Source organism: Glycine soja, chromosome 7 (genome assembly GCF_004193775.1).
Source record: "Glycine soja cultivar W05 chromosome 7, ASM419377v2, whole genome shotgun sequence".
NCBI lineage: Eukaryota > Viridiplantae > Streptophyta > Magnoliopsida > Fabales > Fabaceae > Glycine > Glycine soja.
The window spans coordinates 9,475,294-9,496,557 of NC_041008.1; the positions used below are offsets into that span (position 1 = coordinate 9,475,294).

A 21,264-nucleotide genomic window follows, 5' to 3' on the forward strand; every position below is an offset into this window, starting at 1 on the left:
ATGACCGAACCAGGCTCTGATACCACTGTTGGTAGTTGATTAGATGATAGTTGATAGTTTTAGAGAATTGTTATAAAAAGAAGGCTATGTCATTGATTTCTTGGATAATCAATTATAACATATCAATTGCCTATTTATAGGCTCAAGTCACCAACCTCTCAATGGTGGTGAATGTTTCTACATTACCTTAGATCTTTCTAGAGTTTTCATGATAAATTAGTATCATGATAGTTCTAGATTCTTCTATTTTATACATACAATTATAATTCTATATTGTTCTATCATATTCATACACATTATAATTCTAAATTGTTCTATCATATTTACACACATTATAATTCTAGGATATTCTATTATTTTCATACATATTATATTTAAGAATATTCTAAAAATTTTATAACAATTTCAACGGTATTCATTAATTGTGAGCCTAAAATCGATGTACTCTCAAATTATACTACGTGTAAAGTTGATGCAATAAAATTTGAGCGAGAATCGTATATTCCGTTAAAAACGTTGAGCGAGAATCATATTTTTATTGAAAAAGAAAATTATGCTACGTGTAAAGTTGATGCAACAAAATTTGCTGTGAAATTATCAGGACTCTTTGTTGATGAAATGACGGCTATTAATACACAACAATCCACTCTTTATATTAGCGTGTGCTCTACAATATTTTAATATCTTAATATTCCATTTAGGATCATTAAAAATAAAAAATAAAAATGACTCCGACATGCTCTCTTTTTTAATTTCATCACTTGCTTCACGGTTGACCTTGTTCAGGTATGTAGACCAAGCATATTAGCCAAATTAACCAATATAGAGTTTTGATGCTCTCTATTTGAGTCTATTATCATGCAGTTTAGCTCGATCCAATAAGAAAAAGAAATCAGGTTAGCTTTTAGCTTACGAAATGAAACTAATAACAAAGTGGAAGGAAGATTCCTTAGACATTACTTTTAAATTTCAAAGCTAATTATACCATTCTTTACGAAAGTAGAAAGAAAGTATATATCACATGAGATGAAAAATGTAACTTAAAATGAAATATAGCTTTGCACTTGGGTGCATTTTATTGGATGAACTCCACAAATATTTCATCCGTTATATATCTTATTTCCAAAAATAATTGTCAGTGGGATCCATGTTTCTAGCTAGCAAAACGAACATTTTGATAAAGATCGAATCTCGATCTGTCTAATCAGCTGTGGTGACTATACGAAATATTAGGAGAGATCTTTTTCATATTAAATGTTGGCCGGAGCCTAGCTATAGTAATTAACAGTTAGAATGAAATACATACACATTAAACACTACCATTATCATTGTTTACATATTAGTTGGTGGATGTTCGATCAAATGGTTGAAGCAAATGAACCCTCTGGGGTGAAACTAATGGTGGAGATTGGGGTAGTTTGTACAAAGTTATAGGTTTAAATCTTGTTGTCATCGGTATAAAATAAATTGAAACAAATTTACTGTATATAAGTCAAACAAGTTTGTTTGAGTAGTACAATTGGATATTTCAAAACTTAATTATATACTAATAGAAATCATTCAGACAAATAAAATGTGTTAGAATAATATTAAGGACAAAAAAAAATATAAACATATTAATGCATAAATACTAAATGATTACTTTAGATTTAGTTAAAAATTATTCCCTATTTTTAATTTTGTAATTTTCACTAGCCAAATTTTACTATAAAATGCTTTCTTTTATATTTTGTGTTTTTCCTATTTTGTTTCTATCACAATATATTAATTTCTTATTACACATGTTTCTTCTATCTTTCTTTCTTTCTTTTTTTTCATCTTTCTATAGGTGCTCATGAATACATGGGTGTCTGTCTACCGATTATAAGCTTCTCGTCCTTATTATGTGGCAATATATGAGTTAATAGTTTATATGACCATATATTTGAAAGAATTTGTACCTTTCGGCTGCGAATTGAAGTGGCTGGGTGGCTAGCATGGTAGGTGGCCCATTATCATGTGCAGGTGTCTTCGAGTTGAATAAAGTACAAGCGCGGTTCAAAACTCGTTATCATTTCTATCATCATGTTTGTTTTCTCAGAGCAGAAACATGTACCAGTACTAGTGCTTCTTCATCCTCATCAAGGACTTCAATATTTATTTAATTAGCCTGCTGAATTATTATTTTTTACTGTTGAGGCTCTTATCATTTCTCTTAAATTAGATTTATTTATAATTTTGAGTCTAAATTTATTTAGCATGACTCATCAGCGTTTGATGCAACTATATATATTATTCCCATCACCTTTGAAAAGATTTCCAAAATAATGGTCGGTATGGGAGAAGTCTTGCATTACCCAGCAATTGGCTAGGCTTAATTTATATTTAAAAAGCCTCATCATCAGAATAAATTAGTAGGTGTAGTCCCTGAATCATCATCCGGTGCATCATCCCAATCAATCCTTGCATGACACATTAATTATTTTTTCATAAATTAAAAAATTTAAATACGTAAAGATTAGTCGAGACATGGACAAATGATGGTTCAAGATTATTAATTACCTAATAATTTCTCCATCGTCACTGTACATAACATTAATCAGTCACTAAACTAATCTCTAAAGTATCAATTACTAAATTGATTGTTATAGCTAGATTAGTGACTAATGATTTAGAGATCATTTAAATTAGTCACTAATTCAATCATTAATTTGATTAGCAATAAATTTTCTTACTTTAAGGACTGAAATATTGGTCTCCAAAGACAATATTTATTGGGGTGTTATATACTACGCACGTGTAATATAAGTGCATAAGGGCTCTCATCATGTAAGAAGGGGAATGGCAGCAACACAAGCTTTAATTAATATGTGTTTCTCAACATATTTTTTTTTATAGGTTAAAATCCATTAAAAATTATAAAATTATGGGTAATGTTTATTTTCATTAAATAAGAAATAAGACCTATGTAATTTTTTATTTCTAATAAATTTTAATAATGGTAAAGTGTGTGTTGCTAGTATCTGTCATGTAAAAGATCGATTTTATTATAAAAAACAAAAATTAGAGTGAAGAGTACATCAAATCTAACAAAAGAGTAGACAAGGAATTTGGTGTGGAAAATATTAAGGGATGAGACTCAACCTCTTATATAACATAAAATTAAGATCACCAATGGTGGAATCTTAACTTACACTTAAGTACGTAGCATTTAATCATGAGATCAATAAAAAAAATTTAAAAATTTTAAAAAGTATATCAATAAAGTTATTGCAAACAATTACTAAATTTTATTCAACCCTTAATAAGAATAATAATAATAATTGATACCAAAAGCATATATATATATATATAAGAAATGCATGGTATTATATAGTTTAAATTAAACGAGTCAAGTGTAACACTATTAAGTTTTAAATGACAATGTAACATCTAATAGTTTAGTTCAGGTAGTTGAATAAAATGTGTAAATTTTTATAAATCTTTTAATAACTATTTTTAATTTTTACAGATAAAAAAATGACAATATAACTTTATCTAAGGTAAAATATTTCTGAAATGATAAGGATTTGAGATTATTTTAGAAAATAAAGAGAGAATGAGATAAATTTAATATATGCAGTCTTAATATAAGCAATAAAAGTTTCCTATTTTTTGTTTTTTATATTTGATATCAAGTTGCAATGAATAATAACTTAGAAAAAAATTATTTTTTAATTAAAAATCACACAATTTAATAAAATTAATTAGTTTTTTATAAGTCTAATATATTTATATATATATATATATATATATATATATATATATATATATTTGCTTATAGTCATGCTAGAGGGAGTAATGGATATACAAAGAAGTTCCACTATACTCAAATTTTATTCAAGTGATTATTTAAGACTTGATTTATATATATATATATATATATAGAAAGTCTCATGCTTATATATTAAATTGTGATAAAACAGAACAGTGACAAAGATGCCATGTAGCTGTCATATATATATTCTAGGAAATTTTCCGGAAAATAAGCTTTGAAAAATTGGTGCAATTTTCTGGTGTCCCACATTTTAGTCACCTGTGTTAACTTGATAGGCCATTATGAATATTGCAACCATATTCTAGGGCAAACAAGAACTTGGACAGATAAATCCACTTGGGATCAAGTTTCAAAACAACAAGGACACGGAAGTCACTGTGTATATGGCGAGCTATAATGATGATAACTGATGAGGGTATTTAATTATTTGGAATATATAATTGACATATATAGACTTTATTTTCTCTAACAGCCATGGAAATTGCCAATGGTATAGGATTCTACTGGTTTAACATCGCTTGGCCCCATTACAGTACTGACATGGTGATTAACATTGAAGCCAATCAAACAAAAGTAAAAAGGGTTTTGGCTCTTCTCCAACCAAATTATTACCTCAATCGTTGGCCATATATATTATTCTTTATATATTCCAGTGAGCGAAAGAAAATGTTCTGAAATGATTCATATTATTATCTTATAATGAAAATATTAAATTAAAAAAGTAAAACATTAAATATCTTTAAAATGTAGAATCTATTTGATATTTACCATACAACGAACATAGAAAGATAAGTAAGAGGATCAAGAGGATTTACGCTCTGTTTGATAGGGAGTAAGTAGCGTAGAACTGAGAAGAAAATAAGTGAAAGGAATTATACAAAGTTTCATTGTTTGTTACACATGCAAGAAATAGCAAGTAAATTTTCAAAAAAAATGTGCGAAGCTCACATCACAGAATTTCCACACTTGAGTGCAAAAAAATGCATGAAAGTATAGGCTTTTTTTCATTTTATGTGACTACCCTTGTTTTTTTTTTCGTGTTGTTCATATCTAGTGTGAAGATTTCACATTAATTCTTTTAAATCCCCACTCTATAATAAACGTATATTATATTAATAAAATTTATTGAAGAGTTAGAATTTCATCCGACAGTAATGTCACGAAAGAAACTCCATTCCCATTTGATGATATGGATAAAAAAAAAAATTCAGTTGCCAATTGAGAAAAAAAAAAGTGAATTTGAACAACGAAAAAGAAGGTCTTTGAATTGAGATAGTTGAACTAATGAAGTATAAATTCTCCCACTTAAAAAAACAAGAAAAGACTCACTTTTTCAAGGCCTAAAAATAGGTGGCTAAAAGGCGACGGTAATACAAAATTCTTTCATGCATGTATCATATCGAGGAAAAAGACAAATCAAATTTCAACCTTACTAGTCGGTGAAAATGTGTAAAGGGTGTGTCCAGTATCAAGAGTGAAGACTTACTTTTTAGCCCTCTATTTGGATTCTTTTTAGGCTTGGCCTCAACTACAAGGTATTCCTTTTCATAACCTTTCCAAGTAGCAAAATGAGAAGCATAGGTTGGATTGTTGCAAAAGTTATAGCATCTAGGCTAAGATTTGGTAATAGACTCTATTAGGATATATTTGGATTGCATTTTTATTTTTTGTTTTCATTTCTTATTTTTATTTTCTGAAAACTATTTTTATTTTCAAAAGATTAGAATTCTGAAAAATATGTTTGGTTTGATTTCTTTTTTCTGCTTTCAAAAAATAAAAACACTGAAAATGCATTTTCAAAAGGAAATGTACTTTTAGATTTGCTTTAAATTATATTTATTGTCATCCTGTTTTCATTTTGCCTAAAATGAGATTTCTGGTTTCAACTAAAAACACTGAAAACGAGATTTTATTGTTTCCAATTTTTTATTCGTTTGAAAAAATATTTTCACTAAAAATGAAAACAAAAATCCAATCAAACACATTTCTATCACCATTTTTTATTTCCAGGAAAAATAAAAACAAAAAACAACTAAACCAAACACCCCTTATATATTTCTTATAAGTAGTCTATCTTAATTTGTCTCAAAGACGCATATTGTGAACATGCAATGACGAGTAATATGGTGATCCATCTAGTAAAAACAATATCTAATTAAAAATGTTTAATTTTAAAAATAAATTTCGAAAAGCCTTGTGAATCAATAAATTGGAGCTTCTCTTAAATTAGATGTTGGGGGGCGATTTAGATAAAATGACAAATGGAGGGTTTGGATTCCAGCTTGTGTGTTATTTGGCAACTTAATGCTTATTAACGATTGTCCCACAGAAAACATCAATATTCAGACAGGTCTGAAGCAAGAAAATCTTAATCCTTTTCTATTTTTATCAGTGGTAGAAGGATTGAGTGGTCTACTTAGTAGTGTGGTTAATCTTGAAAGACACATGTTGGAAAGGGAGCCTGTATGGTTGTGTGGAGAACTTCTGGATGAAGTTGGTCTTATGTTGCATTACATTCTCTTTAATTTCTAATTTCACACCCTATAAAATCTTCAAATTTTCACTAAATTACTAATTTTTAGATTTTTTAAGCTATTTCATATATTAAATCCACGATAAATTCTTAATATATAGATGATAAATAATTTGAAAATTTTAGATAAACAAAATATACAATAAGACTAAATTTCTATAATTTTAGAAAGGCTTAATATTAAAATATAAAAGTGATAAAATTGCATATAATCTAAATTATGTTAAAAATATATAATTAAATAATGGCGTAACTAACCTTTTCATCCATATAAAATAGGATTCTTAATTTTAGTCCTTCAATTTTGTTTCGTCCCTGTAAAAGAATTATTTGATTTTGATCTTTGTTAAATTTGTCTACCAAGTCTAATGAAAAAAAATATTATGAAGACAAAATAGATAAGAGTTTTTTATTCTAGTCCCTATAATTTACTAAAACACATCTTAGAGAGTTAGAGGATATAATTATTATTTTTTATCTGTAAAAATTGAAAATAATATCAAAATTTACAATAATTAACACTCTGCTCAATCAACACCCTTAAAAGAAAATATAATCATTTGCACTAATATTTGATTATTTTAAAGAGTGAAACTTTGAATAAAATAAAGTTATAAAAGCCCAAAGTAAAACAAAAATTATAAAGATCAGAATCTAAACTTGTAAAACAGAAGAACAAAAATTCACACGTTTAGAAGTATAAAAACCAAAACCGAGACTAAGACTAAATACACCAAAAATGTATTTAAACATAAGAAATAACCCATCAATCATATAATCTTTGTCAAATGTTAATGGTTCAGTTGTTAATGTGAAAGAAACATTTCCCAGAACTTTATGCTAATATAGACCACACACAACTCATCACAATCTGCTTTTATTTTGCCGGTGCAACATATTCTCATGTACATATCAATGAAAATTGATGGCCTTTCTAGCTCAGGTTTATTTACTTCATCATAATTATTACATAAATAAACAAAGAACTAGAAATATCAATTTTACATAAATCAACTACGGTAAAATCTCTTTAAATTAATACTCGATAAATTAATAAACTCTCTAAAATAATAAATTTATCCGGTCTCGACTTGAACCAATGCAAAAAATTAAAAAACTCAATAAAATAATAAAGATAATAATTTTTCGTGAGATCTCTTTATAATTTTTTGTTCCAAGAAAATCATAAATTAGTAATTCATAGAAACTGAAAAAAAAATATATTATACTCTATTGAAATATGATTCAATAATTGTCTGTTTTCCTTTAAAGTTCAAGTCTATTTGAAGCTCATCTCTAACTTTTCTTATTGCATCCAATAGCTCAGGTGTTCTATTTTTGTATCCTATCATAAAGTTGTGAAGATATGGTTTGAATACTCTAACACATTCATGTAATTTATATATGTCAAACTTGCTTAAGAATACATTGAGCACATTTGTTCCTCTTGTTTACATTTACTGTACTTCAAAAGTCATTATTGATTTCCAATACATATGAACACAGTAGTTACTAATTTACGTTGAGTCCCAAGGTTCGCTGCAACGTAATTCTAAGAGACATAGACTAATTTGTCTTTTTGTTTGGTATGTACAGTATAATTACTTTAAAACTTTTTAAATTAATAATTATTAATTTATCGATAAATTACTAACTCTCTAAATTAATAAATTTATCTGGTCCTGACATTATTAATTTATAGAGTTTTAACTGTAGTTGTAGCTTAAACACTTTTGTCGGCAGCTTTGCCTAAGGAGGTGAAGTTCAACCTGAAAATAATGAGTCAACAAGAACAAACCAAATTAAACACGTTAACCAAAACACCAAAATAAGTCTCAGGCAAAAGTAGGAATATGAAAACCATGACAAGTACAATATTAAAGATTGATATTGTCTTACCTGATAAGCGGCTTCTTCATTGGTACAGGTGCAGGAGGCCCACTTAACAATGGTGCTGTTAGCTCAGCAGGCTTTTGCCAAAAGAAAAGAGACCAAGGGGAGGGAGAAAAAAAAAAGAATAGTTAGAACCACATCAATTCTTCATCCAATTGTATGGTAAAATAACACTGAAATATCGATAAATGATAAACATGCTACTGTAATGTATAGGATTGATCCATAAAAGATCTAAGTAATAACAAATGCATATTCAGGATGAAAGGGAACAAGAAAACAGAAGCAGAGAAATATAATCCAGCTTATTATGTTATAGCTGGGATTAAATAACAGGAACATATGCCAATGTAGCACCCTTGCTAAAAATTCATAAAGGAACCTGTCAGATTTATGTGATAAGGTCATATGATCTATATGAAGTCCAGATAACCTCACCATATATTTGTGTATAGAGATATTGCTGCTTTTTTACCATACTTGTACTGCACACCATTGAAGAAAATTTCAACCAAATTCTGTCTAAAATATATTGATAAAAAAGAAAAAACAACTAACAGGGACAACCAGACATTGTGCATGCACATGTACTACAGGGGGCGGAGATGAAAACAAGTCCAAGAAATTGCAGCTCCTATGCAGATTGGACTGAGTTTTGAGCAACTTTAGCACAGCACAGACAATAGCAAGCAGTTTAGGGAAGTCTGATATCTACAATATACAATGGCTGCATAACATTTTATCAAAGAATCTAGCAAGGATATTTTTCCGAATTTAAGGTATAAAAAGAGGCTAACCTCAAGCTCCTCCAAGCTCTCATTGGAGCATAAATGAGTTGAACAAGTAATTTCCTTAGAAATAACTGGCTCTTCTGGCACTGCAGGCTTTGAGTCTAAAGATTCCATGTTGTTTTTCATGTTCGCACCAGAATCTTTGTCTTGATTTTTATATTGAGTATTATCTTCAAGCTCTTTGGGTTCTTCTTGAAAGGCTTGATGTGCATCATACAGACCGGACATAATCTTTTCAATGGCTAGCTTTTCTTCTTCTTTAGAATTAGATGTATCAGCAGCTGCAAATACAGGGTTCACTTGTTGGTTGCTTGTCACTGATCCATTGGTCCCACTATCCCCAGAAGGAATCTCACCTGGAGATTTCAGACAAAGTTTCTCGCTCTTTTGTCCACCAATACTATTCACTTCTGATTCATCAAATTTCATAGAACAAGAACTTGAAGCACTAATAGGAGATATATCTTCATGAACTTCCCTGCTGGGGGGAGGTAAAGATACAGGGGACCTGGAATTCCTTGGGTTATTATCCATGTTGTCCTCTGATCTCTTTCTCTTCCTCACATCATCTGCTCCAACTGCAACAGCTTTACCTCCTTGAGGCTTTTCTGTTTGACCATGGCCAGAAGCCCTTGATTTGGAACTCTGTTTATTCTCGGCAGTTACTTTTGATGGGAAGGTAGGTCGCACACCACCAGGAAATATGTAGTTAGGAATGTTACTGCGTTTCACATGGGACACATGGATATCCATTCCAGGTTTCCATAGAGTGTAAACGTTGACAGAATGTTTAAATTCTTCAACAGTTAACCTTATATCAAACTGTTCACCTTCATTCACTGGAACTCCTTGCTTACGCTGCAGACCCATAAAGTAACAGTGGTGAAAAGGTCTAGAATTGTCTGAGAATTCACCAGGATGTGGATGACATTGAAGCATACCATAAGTGTGCCTCTCAATCTAGAAGTTTAAAGGACAACCAAATTAGTTATATATGAATTAGAAACATAAAAAACTTCGTACCCCATTGCCCGGAGGCTCTTCGCTATGCGAAGGTATGGGGGAGGGATATTGTACGCAGCCTTACCCTTGCATATGCAAAGAGGCTGTTTCCGGATTCGAACCCATAACCAACAAGTCACCAAGGCACAACTTTACCGCTGCACCAGGGCTCGCCCTCTAAGTACAAAAAGATTGCATGCAACCTCCTAAGTACAAAAAGATAAAAAAAAAAAAAACAAACAAACAAACAAAGAAAATTTGACATAACAAACAATAAAAAATGAATTATACAGTGTTATACCTTCAATGTCAACTGCCGGAGACGAGACCCAACCCAGCCTTTCCATTGTCTAAGGTCATCTGCATTCTCTGCTGTTATGTCTATCTGTAGATAATTCTTGTATGATTCAAAAAAGGGATAAGGCTCAAAAAGGGTATCCCAATCAGCCTTGCTAGCCTCCATAGCCTACAAATACCAAAAACAAAAAATTGAAGCAAACCAAATATCATAGTAAGAAATACAAAATACAACAATTAAAAATTTATCATTAACAAGAATCAAAGCCAAAAACATATCAAAATTCCTATGGGAAATAGTTGCTTCCCATATGACGTCATGCAATCCATTTATGAAAACTTTAACCAACCAACATCCAAGCCTTATCTCATCTAACAATCACTCATTTTATAAAAACTTCAATACTCGTAAAAGTATTTCATTTTGGTAGAAATGTAAACCCATCTATTTACATATAAGAACCAAAGCATCCTGTCATGGAACACACAAAAATCAGAGGAAGAACACAAGTGCATTATGACAAGTTACTATTAGGAAATTATCATTTTGTCAAAAACGAGGCAAACTTGCTAAACAAATTAACCTAAGATATTTAGTATAACTTCAATATACTGCCCCACTGCCAAATCATCTGAACATGGGAAATCTAACTTGAAGGCCCCATGTCAAACCATGTTGGGACAATGGTGTGGTGCCTTACAGTTAATGGGATAAAAATAGTAAAGGACAACCTTGACCAAAAAATATTTCAATTTTCAAACTTCATATACACCAAACTAGACAACTTGATTGAGATTTTCCAGAATTTTCCAAAATGAAAACATTTTTAAATCATCAAATCATACCTCACATATTTCACTTCCCCTCCGAAACTCATCTGACATAACACGCAATGTACTTGATGTCACATTGTAAGTGGAGTTCATGCAGGGATAAACAGGAGTAATTATAGGCATTAGATGATATCTATCCTTGGGATTTCTTCTAGGATCCCAAACTGGTAGTCCAAGAGATCCTTCTTCAATAGCACAAAGCATGACTGGATTAGGCCATCGCCATTGAGTATATACCCTGAAGAATCGAGACACTAACATATCAGGAAGTGCATTAGGATATAACTGGCATATTCGAGCAACAAGCAATGCCAGGTTTATACCACCAAGAAAACCTGCAACCTGCCCAAGAAACAGCAATAGATGAATTAGGAAAATCAGAAGAACATATCAAGTAATAGAGAACAAATTCAGAATAGTGAATAAGCCATCCCATGCAGATATGTCATACATTTGAATAAACACCACGACGCTTGGCCCAAAACCTCATGCATCTCAATGTCGTGCGAAAGGTCTGCACTTCAGAAACAGAATACAATCAATGATAAGAATGTCATAGAAAAGCTGAACACAACAATCTATGGAAGTATAAACTTTATATACATCACCTGAATATTTGGAACCAATCGCAGGACCTGGTCAGTTACTCTACAACCATTAAGACTAAGAACAGTTTGTTCGTCAACACTTTGTAATATTGATTCCTGTGATATATCTAAATCCTGCACAAAAAATCCAGCATTACTAAATGGTAAACAAAAGTTAAGATACAGTTCACACTTTAGATTCATAAAGCCTGAACAAAACACATGGGGCAAAGGAGATGAATACACAACTGTAGAAGTTTCATTTACAAAGGAAACTAAGGGGCTGTTTGGTTTCAGAAAACCTTTTCTGTTTCCTGTTTTTAAGAGGTTGCATAAGACATACCAAAAACAGAAAGCAATAAAAAAAAAATTGATTTCACTGTTTCCTGTACAAACTTTTCAGAACAGGAAACAAAGTAAAAACAAGGTGACTATTTTTGTAATTAAAGTGAAAAAAATTGTTTTTTCAAAGTAAATAGACCCTAAGGATCTATATGTTTCCTGTTTATGAAAACTGCTTTCTATTTTTAAAAACAAAAGTGAACAAAAAAATTGATGAGTAGTTTTTGAAAACTATTCTCAAAACTAATATCTCAGTTTTTAAGATTAACAAATCATAACATCTCAAGTTGTTTTGGTTTTTTACTGAGTTTTCTATCACTCATGTTGCTCCTTGTCCTTGCAACCTCACATCTACTTCCCCTACTTCTCTCTAAAAATTAGATTTTAAAAAAACTGTTTTATAAAATAGTTTTTACACACTAAAAAACATAAACACAATCAGCAGACCCACCCTAAATGTTCTATGATTGAGTCAAAAACTGCTTCTCTAATACCAATGAAAAACCTACTAATCTTTAACCCAGTAACAGTTCAGGGAGCATAATAGGATGGCTATCAACATGTCATTTAAAACTCCAAGCATCTCTCATATAATATCTTCAAATCAGAATGCTGTCAAATTGTCTAAAAAACCATATATCCACAACTACAGGAAAGGAGATATGGAGAGAGGACATTTTTAACAGGAACTAAAGGAACAAGAATTGTATCTAAAACAAAGTTATTTGTTTTTGCATAAAATACAAATCGCTTACTTCAGGAATAACCCACAACGCTAATCTTGCATACAGGAGATCAACAGAAACTCCATTAAACTTGAATTTCATCACAGGGACATGAGCATCAGGCACAGGGTGCAATTCTGTTACTTCTTGCATCTCAGATAGCATCTTCTGTAGCCCACCAAAGAAATCTTCCTGAGGCACATTCAATAACAACTTTGGCTGATAGGACTATAGGAGATATGACCTGAAAACCCATATTTAAAAAATAAAATGGCAAGAATTACCATACATCTCTGGATGCATGTCTAGGTCCCACACAAAGAGTATCTATATCAGCTCCAGGGCCATGCACCTACAAGATTTGGAGTGAAAAATTCAGTAAAACAATAAACACAATGGAAAAATATGGTAATATATATTGGATTGCATAACCATTGATCTCAGTTTTGGTCCTAATTTCATATGGTTCCATTATGAAGGTTTCAGAAACAGATGAAAATAGATCAATGGAACTGTGCAAAAGTGCCTGTTTTCTGGTTTTGGCATCTTTGGCTGGAGTTACTGCTAGAGACTTAAATAAAATTTCAGCAATTATATCTCCTGAGTGACAGATTCTTGTTTTTGCTTCATGTTGACAGCTGTATGTCTATATTAAGAATTAATTAGACAGCTGGATGTTTATTTTTGGAATTAATTTTCTAGAAGATTGAATAATTAGGATCAAGATCAGATTATTCCGATTTGATCTGATTTGATTATCATTTTGGGTCAGAATCAAATCTCTCTTATTTAATCTGATCCTTTTTTATTTACTTTCCTTTATGCATTTATTATGTAATTGGCAGCCTTGCCTATATATGTAAATCTTTCGGCTCTGATCTTGTGGTATCCAGCCATGGAAAAAAACGCTGCGACTGGAGAAAATTCCTCCACCACTTCTACGAATTCTGGTGGTAATGAAACTGTATCATCCCCTATCATATCTGATTCTCTGTCCATGGGTACCAATTTACAGCTTGTGATTCAAAAGCTGAATGGTAAAAATTATGTTGAATGGGCTCAATCCGTGAAACTGGTCCTTGATGGCAAGGGAAAGTTGGGCTACCTGACACGAGACACCTCTCAACCAAGAGTAACCGACCCCTCTCTCCCAAGATGGAAGTCAGAAAATTCACTAATCATCACATGGCTGATCAACTCAATGGACTCTTCCATTGGGAAGCCATACTTATTCCTCCCAACTGCGAAAGATGTGTGGGAGGCTGTCCGCAATTGCTATTCTGATCTAGAAAACTCTTCTCAGATTTATGAACTTAAGACTCAGCTGTGGCAGTCCAAACAAGGAGACAAGGATGTCACGACCTTTTACAATCTCATGGTTACTCTCTAGCAGGAGCTAGACCAGTGCTATGAGAATGATTGGGAAAATCCCAATGATGCAACCAGGTTCAAGAAGAGAGAAGAGAATGATAGAGTTTACATGTTTTTAACAGGCTTAAACCAAGAACTGAATGAAATTTTGGGCAGAAAATCACTGCCGTCAATGCGAGAAGTGTTCTCTAAAGTTAGGATAGGAGGGAGGAATCCAAGAGGAAAATCATGTTGTGAAACTCTGATAGTACAAGGATGCAAGAAGCTGAAAGTTCAACCCTGGTTGCAAGGGGACACGAACCAGAAGGAGAAAAAAAGAAGCGACCTTGGTGTGATCATTGTAGAAGACCATGGCACACTAAGGAAACCTGCTGGAAACTCCATGGAAAACCACCCAACTCAAAAAAGAAACCAACTAGAGAGGGTCGGGCTTTCCAAACCTCAAATGCTGAAAATGTGGAGCAAAAAGGCAACTCCAAGTCATCTCCGTTCACTAAGGAACAACTAGAGCACCTATATAAACTCTTTACCACAAAAATGTCAGTGACTCCATCCTCTCCTTTGGCTCAAAAAGGTATCTCTTTCTCTGCTGCTCTCCTTAGTTCCAAACCTAATTCCAAAGCTCCATGGATCATCGATTCTGGAGCCTCTGACCATATGACAAACTATTCAAAATTGTTTTGCACATATAGTCCTTGTGCAGGTCACAAAAAGGTCAAAATAGTTGATGGTACCTTTTCTAATATAGCCGGTGTTGGTTCTATTCTTGTATCTAAAACTTTAACCCTTCACAATGTCCTTCATGTTCCAAATTTATCATGTAATTTGTTGTCTATAAGTAAATTAACACAGGACTTAAATTGTTTGGCTATTTTTGATTCCTCTACATGTAAATTTCAGGAGTTGAGTTCGGGGAGGATGATTGGCAGTTCTAAAGAGGTTGATGGTCTCTATCTCTTTGAAGATGAGTCTGGTCCTAAGGAGAAACTCCAGAAAAATTGTCTCAATTCAATTCTGATTTATGAAGATGAAGAAATAATGCTATGGCATTATCGGCTAGGTCACCCCAATTTTTTGTATTTGAAGCATTTATTTCCTGACCTCTTTAAAAATAAAAATCCAAATTTGTTTTCTTGTGAAATTTGTCAATTTGCAAAACATCATCGTTCCTCTTATTCCCCTAAGGATTATAAACAATCTAGTCCATTCACCTTAATTCATAGTGACGTTTGGAGACCTTGTCGGGACCCTACACCAAATGAAAAAAGATGGTTTATACCTTCATAGATGATCATACTCGGATAACACGGGTTTACTTGATGAAAACAAAATCTGAGGTTGAAAGCATATTCAAAACTTTTTTTTCAAATGATACAAACACAATTTCAAGTGAAAATAAAAGTTTTCCGTAGTGACAATGGAAGGGAATATTTTAACAAGCACTTAAGCAAGTTCTTTCTTGAAAATGGCATAATTCATCAAAGCTCTTGTGTTGACACTCCACAACAAAATGGAGTGGCTGAACGGAAAAATAGACACCTTCTTGAAGTAGCTAGGGCATTATCGTTTCAAAATAAGGCACCAAAATATCTTTGGGGTGAAGCAGTTCTCACTGGAACATATTTGATAAATAGAATGCCTAGCAAAATCTTGAATTTCAGAACTATATTAGATGTTTTCACAAGTGCTTTTCCAAATAACAGGCTCTCGTGTACTCTACCTCTTAAAATATTTGGGTGCATTGTTTTTGTACATATTCATGAACCAAACCAAGGGAAAATTGAGCCTAGAGCAAAAAAATGTGTTTTTGTTGACTATGCTCCCAACCAAAAGGGATACAAATGTTTTGATCCCACTTCCAAGAAAACCTTTGTTACTATGAATGTTACCTTTTTTTAGTGATCGTCTTCAGGGGGGGAGACAAGAGGAAGATGTTCAATATTTTCAAACACAAAATTTAGATTTCTCACAGTTTGGATTTTTTGGAAAATTTAGAAGAGGCAGACATTGGAAAAGCAAAAAATTTGGGTGAATCAAACCAGTCAAGTCAAGACAGCTATGAAAATGATATTTCAGAAACTGTATTGTCAAAACCAGAAGTTGAAAATGAGACAATTAGAGTTGGTAACAAAGGTATTCAACTCTTTGACCGTGTTTACTTAAGGAAAAAAAGACCTCAAAGAATAGAACCAAATGATTCTCGAAACTGCCAGTCATCTGAGGATCCATCAGGTAAGAATCTTTCTAGTTTTGTTCAACCCATTCAAAATACTATGGAATCTGAATCTGTTCTTACTGTTCCTGACCTTGTTGAACCTATTTTTGACAATTCTGACCTTCCTATTGCTGTTAGAAAAGGTGTAAGGTCCTGTACAAAACATCCTATTTCTAATTTTATATCTTTGAAAAATTGTCTCCTACCTTTAGAGCTTTTACTTGTGAAGTGACAAAAATAGAAATACCAAGAGATATACAAGAAGCTCTAAGGGTTCCTAAGTGGAAGGAAGCTGTCTTGGAGGAGATGAGAGCTCTAGAAAAAATCAGACTTGGAAAGTGGTGGACCTACCAAGAGGAAAAACAACCGTGGGATGCAAATGGGTGTTTACTATCAAGTATAACGCAGATGGGTCTATTGAGAGGTACAAGGCCAGGCTAGTTGCCAAAGGCTTCACCCAAACCTATGGTATTGATTACTCAGAAACTTTTGCTCCTGTTGCAAAACTTAACACCATTAGAGTCCTCTTATCATTGGCTGCAAATTTAGATTGGCCATTACAGCAACTTGACATAAAGAATGTCTTTTTAAATGGGGACTTAGAGGAGGAAGTCTACATGGACTCACCTCCTGGTTTTGAATCTCAGTTCAATCAAAAGATTTGCAAGCTTCAAAAGTCTCTCTATGGCTTGAAACAGTCGCCTAGAGCATGGTTTGAGAGATTTGTCCAGCTTATTAAGAAGCTGGGATATTCTCAGTGTCAGAGTGATCACACCATGTTTGTGAAACACTCTTCTGAAGGAAAGATGGTTGTACTAATTGTCTACGTGGATGATATTGTAATTACCAGGGATGATTATATAGAAATAAATAATTTGAAGGCATCTCTTGCGGGTGAATTTGAGATTAAAGACCTTGGATCCCTAAAATATTTTTTGGGAATGGAGGTTGCAAGATCAAAAAAGGGGATTGTGGTGTCTCAACAGAAGTATATTCTGGACCTACTCAGAGAAACTGGGATGATGGGTTGTAGGCCAACAAATACTCCAATAGACCCCAACCAGAAACTTCGGAGTGAAGGCAAAGGAGACCCTGTAGACACAACCCAATATCAGAGATTAGTGAGGAGGTTAATTTATCTATCCCATACCCGTCCAGATATAACCTTTGCAATCAGTTTAGTGAGCCGATTCATGCAATCACCACACGAAGAACATTTGGAGGTTGTCCACCGAATTTTAAGGTATCTTAAAAGTACTCCAGGCAGAGGATTGTTTTTCAAAAAAACTGGACAGCAAGCTATTGAAGTATTCACAGATGCAGACTGGGCAAGATCTATTACTAATCGGAAATCAACATCCGGTTACTGCACATTTGTTTGGGGAAACTTGGTTACTTGGAGGGGCAAAAAACTAGATGTTGTGGCCAGGAGCAGTGCCGAGGCTGAGAATAGGGCAATGGCCCAAGGTGTTTGTGAGATTTTATGGCTTAAAAGGATTCTAGAAGAATTGCAGCTTCCTATGACTCTTCCAATGAAATTGTATTTTGATAACAAGGCTGCAATCAGTATCTCCCAGAACCCTGTTCAACATGACCGAACCAAGCATGTTGAAATTGATAGACATTTCATAAAGGAGAAGGTGGACACCGGCCTAATTTGCATGCCTTTTGTTCCTTCTTCACAGCAAGTTGCTGACATTCTTACAAAAAGGATTGTTTAGGCCCAACTTTGAGTTTCTTGTAAGCAAGTTGGACATGTTGGACATCTATGCACCAACTTGAGGGGGATGTTGACAGTTGTATGTCTATATTAAGAATTAATTAGACAGCTGGATGTTTATTTTTGGAATTAATTTTCTATAAGATTGAATAATTAGAATCAAGATTAGATTATTCCGATTTGATCTGATTTGATTATTATTTTGGGTCAAAATCAAATCTCTCTGATTTGATCTGATCCCTTTTTATTTACTTTCCTTTCTTCATTTATTATGTAATTGGCAGCCTTGCCTATATATGTAAATCTTTTATTCCTGAATAACATACAAGAATTATTCTTCCTCTCCTATTGTTTTTCTCCCCAGCAGTCCCTAAAATCACATTCATCATAGGTCAAAGCTAGTGGTTTCTCTCAAAAGTTTCTATACAACATATAATGATTGTGAAATATATAAAGGGCTAATGAATGTATCATTTTTCTTTAATTCACAATCCCAAAGCATTTGTAACAATAACAAAACAAGATAGGCAGGTCATCCCAACAAACTAAAACCCAATACTGAAATAAAACAGTCTCCACTATTCAGGAAAAGGATACCATAACAAAGCCAACAATTCATGCACTTATTCTCTGGCCAAACTACAAACCTAAAATATATCAAAAATATCAACCATATAGTGTCACATAAATTACATAAAATCCTCAACCGCATATCACCAAGTTCATATAGCATGATTTGATTACATTACACAACTGCATATGTTTGAAAAAAATCTACTATTTTGAACATTACGAGGTTTTATCAGATGTAAACACAGAAAAGAAGATATCATTAAAGAAGTAACACGCCATATGAAGACAATGCTATCCTAACTCTCCATGATACATGCTTTCTCCAGTAGGCGGTTATATGCTTGGATACAATAAAAATATGCAGGGCAAACTTAAAGTTTGTACATGCACAAATGAGAAAGATTGGAAGATAAGAATAGCCCCATACCCCTAACCGATAAGAGCCGGAGGTGAAAATCTTGGCGTTTGCTTCATGCACCAGTTGTTCATTGAACCCCTTTGCCCGGCTGATGTTCTTAACCCAAATCTTCACAATCTAATTCATATCACAGCAGCACAGTCAAAACAAAAATATTCATAAGGATGTATACTACAATTCCAAGTATTTTATTTTTTGGTGGACAAAAGTTTAGGGTGATGGGAGGCTCTCCCGGTCCTAGGACTACATTTCCAAGGCGTTATGAAGCGAAATTGCATTAAACATAAACAAATTCTACCTGGTCCAGCCTGCCAAGCACTTCCTCCCTTACTACAGCCTCCTCCTGACTCTCGTACAATCCAACACCTTGCAAGTACTGAACACCCAGATTCCAGAATCAGCATAAAGTAACACTTGAAAAAGCTCCAAATTATACATATATGAATTCACAATTAAGTAGAAACAGAACCTTCTCAAGTTCAAGCGTCTTGATCGCATCATCATCAGTTGGTCCAGCCAATGAAATGGGCTCAGTTATGCCTAATCTTTGCTGCCCACTATTCTGATTGCTCAATCCAGGGATCCCCATGAACAAACAATTGACAAAGTTTTTTTTCTTTATTTTTTAGTATAATATCTTTTCTTTTTTTAGTATAATATCTTCTTCTTTTTTCAACGATAGGGAGCAGCTGTGAGAGTTGTCAAATTATTGATGATATTTTTCAATTTTTTTTCTTACGAAATCAAATAAAAACAAGACGATAGTACAGGAAGAGGAAAAAATGAAAAAGAAAACAATAGCAACGCCATGATAATTGTCGATTGTACACTATTTGGGGGGAACGTTCAAAGCTATGAACTTTGGCCACCTAGAAGCATTTCATTGCAAAAGAGAACATAGACAGAGTACAAAGCTTCTATGGAGCTCCTAAATTAGAAACCCTAAAATACTAAATCAACACCGAGCAATCGCGAGACCCAGATGAATCAGAACTGAAAAGGCTTCAATTTGATGAATTGTTGAGGGTGCACCACTCCCACCATAGTCGAATTGAACCTCAAAAGCTTCAATTGCAGAATATATATTCAATTATTATTCATATACCTACATAGTTTATTAAATAAATGAATAAACATTTCAGAAAGATATAGAGATAAAGATTGCAGAGAGAGAGAGAGAGAGGAGAAGACTTGCAGAGAGAGAGAGAAAGAGAGCGTGGATGTGGTTTCGGTAACAGCTTGGTGTTGGTGAAACGCTTTGGACAATGATGAAGATACATAAAGTTGCATGCATTAGTTATATATAATTTATGAAAGACTAATTGAAAAACCGGCAACCCGTATCTTCTGCCTTAACTGTCTTTTTTATTTTATTAGTTAGATATAATTATAATAATTATCATGTTAAAAAGTTATTAGATAATAATTAGTTGTGATTATGAGTAATTTTTAAAAGTAGATGAAAGATAAATTAGGAATAATAAAACTCCACCTAATGAGATAATTATATTTTTTAATAATTATAGATAAATATCATGTTAAAAATTTATTACTTGATTTATTTTTAAAAGTAGTTGAAGGATAAATTAAAAATAATAAATATGAGATAGTTATCTTTATTAATAATTATTGATAATAAATATCATGTTAAAAAATATTAGGTTGAATGATTTTAAAAAATAATTAAAGGATAAATTAGGACTAGTAAATATATAAGTCAAATGGAATAACTATCTTTATTAATAATTTTAGATAAAAAAAAATAAAGAATAATATAATAAATATTTTTTTATTACTTGTGTAAGAATTTTTTTTTTCTTTTTTTAATAAGATAGAAAAAAAATGGAAAATAAAATAATTGGAAATAGCAATTGAATTTTCAATTTTTTTTATTTTATTTATATTTAACCAAAGTAATACAAATAAAATAGAATTTCAAATTCATTGAGAATTTAAAAATATATAATTAGAAATATAATTTAGTTTTCTTATTAGTTAGGTTTGATATTTTACATTTATGTTGATTCACTCTGATTCTTTCCTTTGTTTGGGCCACTGGCCATCCGTCGGAAGTTTCAGGTCTAATATCAATATTTTAGCAACAAATTCAATAAATTTTAATGTAGTGTCAGGTGTGTTGGTTTTTTTTTCTTTTTTGGAAAGTGAG

The 21,264-nt window shown here is 32.5% G+C and overlaps 1 protein-coding gene across 5 annotated transcripts; it reads right to left on the minus strand.

Annotated features, from left to right (window-relative positions):
• Positions 1-7,705: 7,705 nt before the first annotated feature.
• On the minus strand, positions 7,706-20,342 carry LOC114418650 (nuclear poly(A) polymerase 1-like). 5 transcript variants are annotated; one of them, XR_003668074.1, is made up of 13 exons: positions 20,289-20,342; positions 19,567-20,162; positions 19,396-19,473; positions 19,107-19,214; positions 13,090-13,152; positions 12,831-12,992; positions 11,755-11,868; positions 11,598-11,660; positions 11,159-11,488; positions 10,317-10,481; positions 9,020-9,973; positions 8,229-8,933; positions 7,706-8,098 (listed from the first exon to the last, which is right to left on the minus strand). XR_003668074.1 is itself a non-coding variant. In XM_028384105.1 (12 exons), exons 1-12 carry the CDS (start codon positions 19,684-19,686, stop codon positions 8,053-8,055), a joined length of 2,274 nt encoding a protein of 757 aa, XP_028239906.1. In that variant the 5' UTR covers positions 19,687-20,282; the 3' UTR covers positions 7,706-8,052. The 5 variants fall into 5 exon arrangements, 2 of the variants coding, with proteins under 2 accessions (XP_028239906.1, XP_028239907.1); XR_003668073.1 differs by lacking the exon at positions 20,289-20,342 and having other exon boundaries at positions 19,567-20,282; XM_028384105.1 differs by lacking the exon at positions 20,289-20,342 and having other exon boundaries at positions 8,229-8,299; positions 19,567-20,282.
• Between the last annotated feature and the right edge of the window lie 922 nt (positions 20,343-21,264).

What these genes read in the sequence shown, in the direction of transcription:
- LOC114418650 (XM_028384105.1), bottom strand. Translation starts at nt 19,686, where the DNA reads ATGGGGATCCCTGGATTGAGCAATCAGAATAGTGGGCAGCAAAGATTA. An exon ending in CCGGCTCTTATCGGTTAGGG is followed by an intron (nt 13,153 to 19,106) that starts GTATGGGGCTAT and finishes CAAATCTTGTAG; the next exon opens with GTGCATGGCCCTGGAGCTGA. An exon ending in GGGGAAGTGAAATATGTGAG is followed by an intron (nt 10,482 to 11,158) that starts GTATGATTTGAT and finishes TGGTATTTGTAG; the next exon opens with GCTATGGAGGCTAGCAAGGC.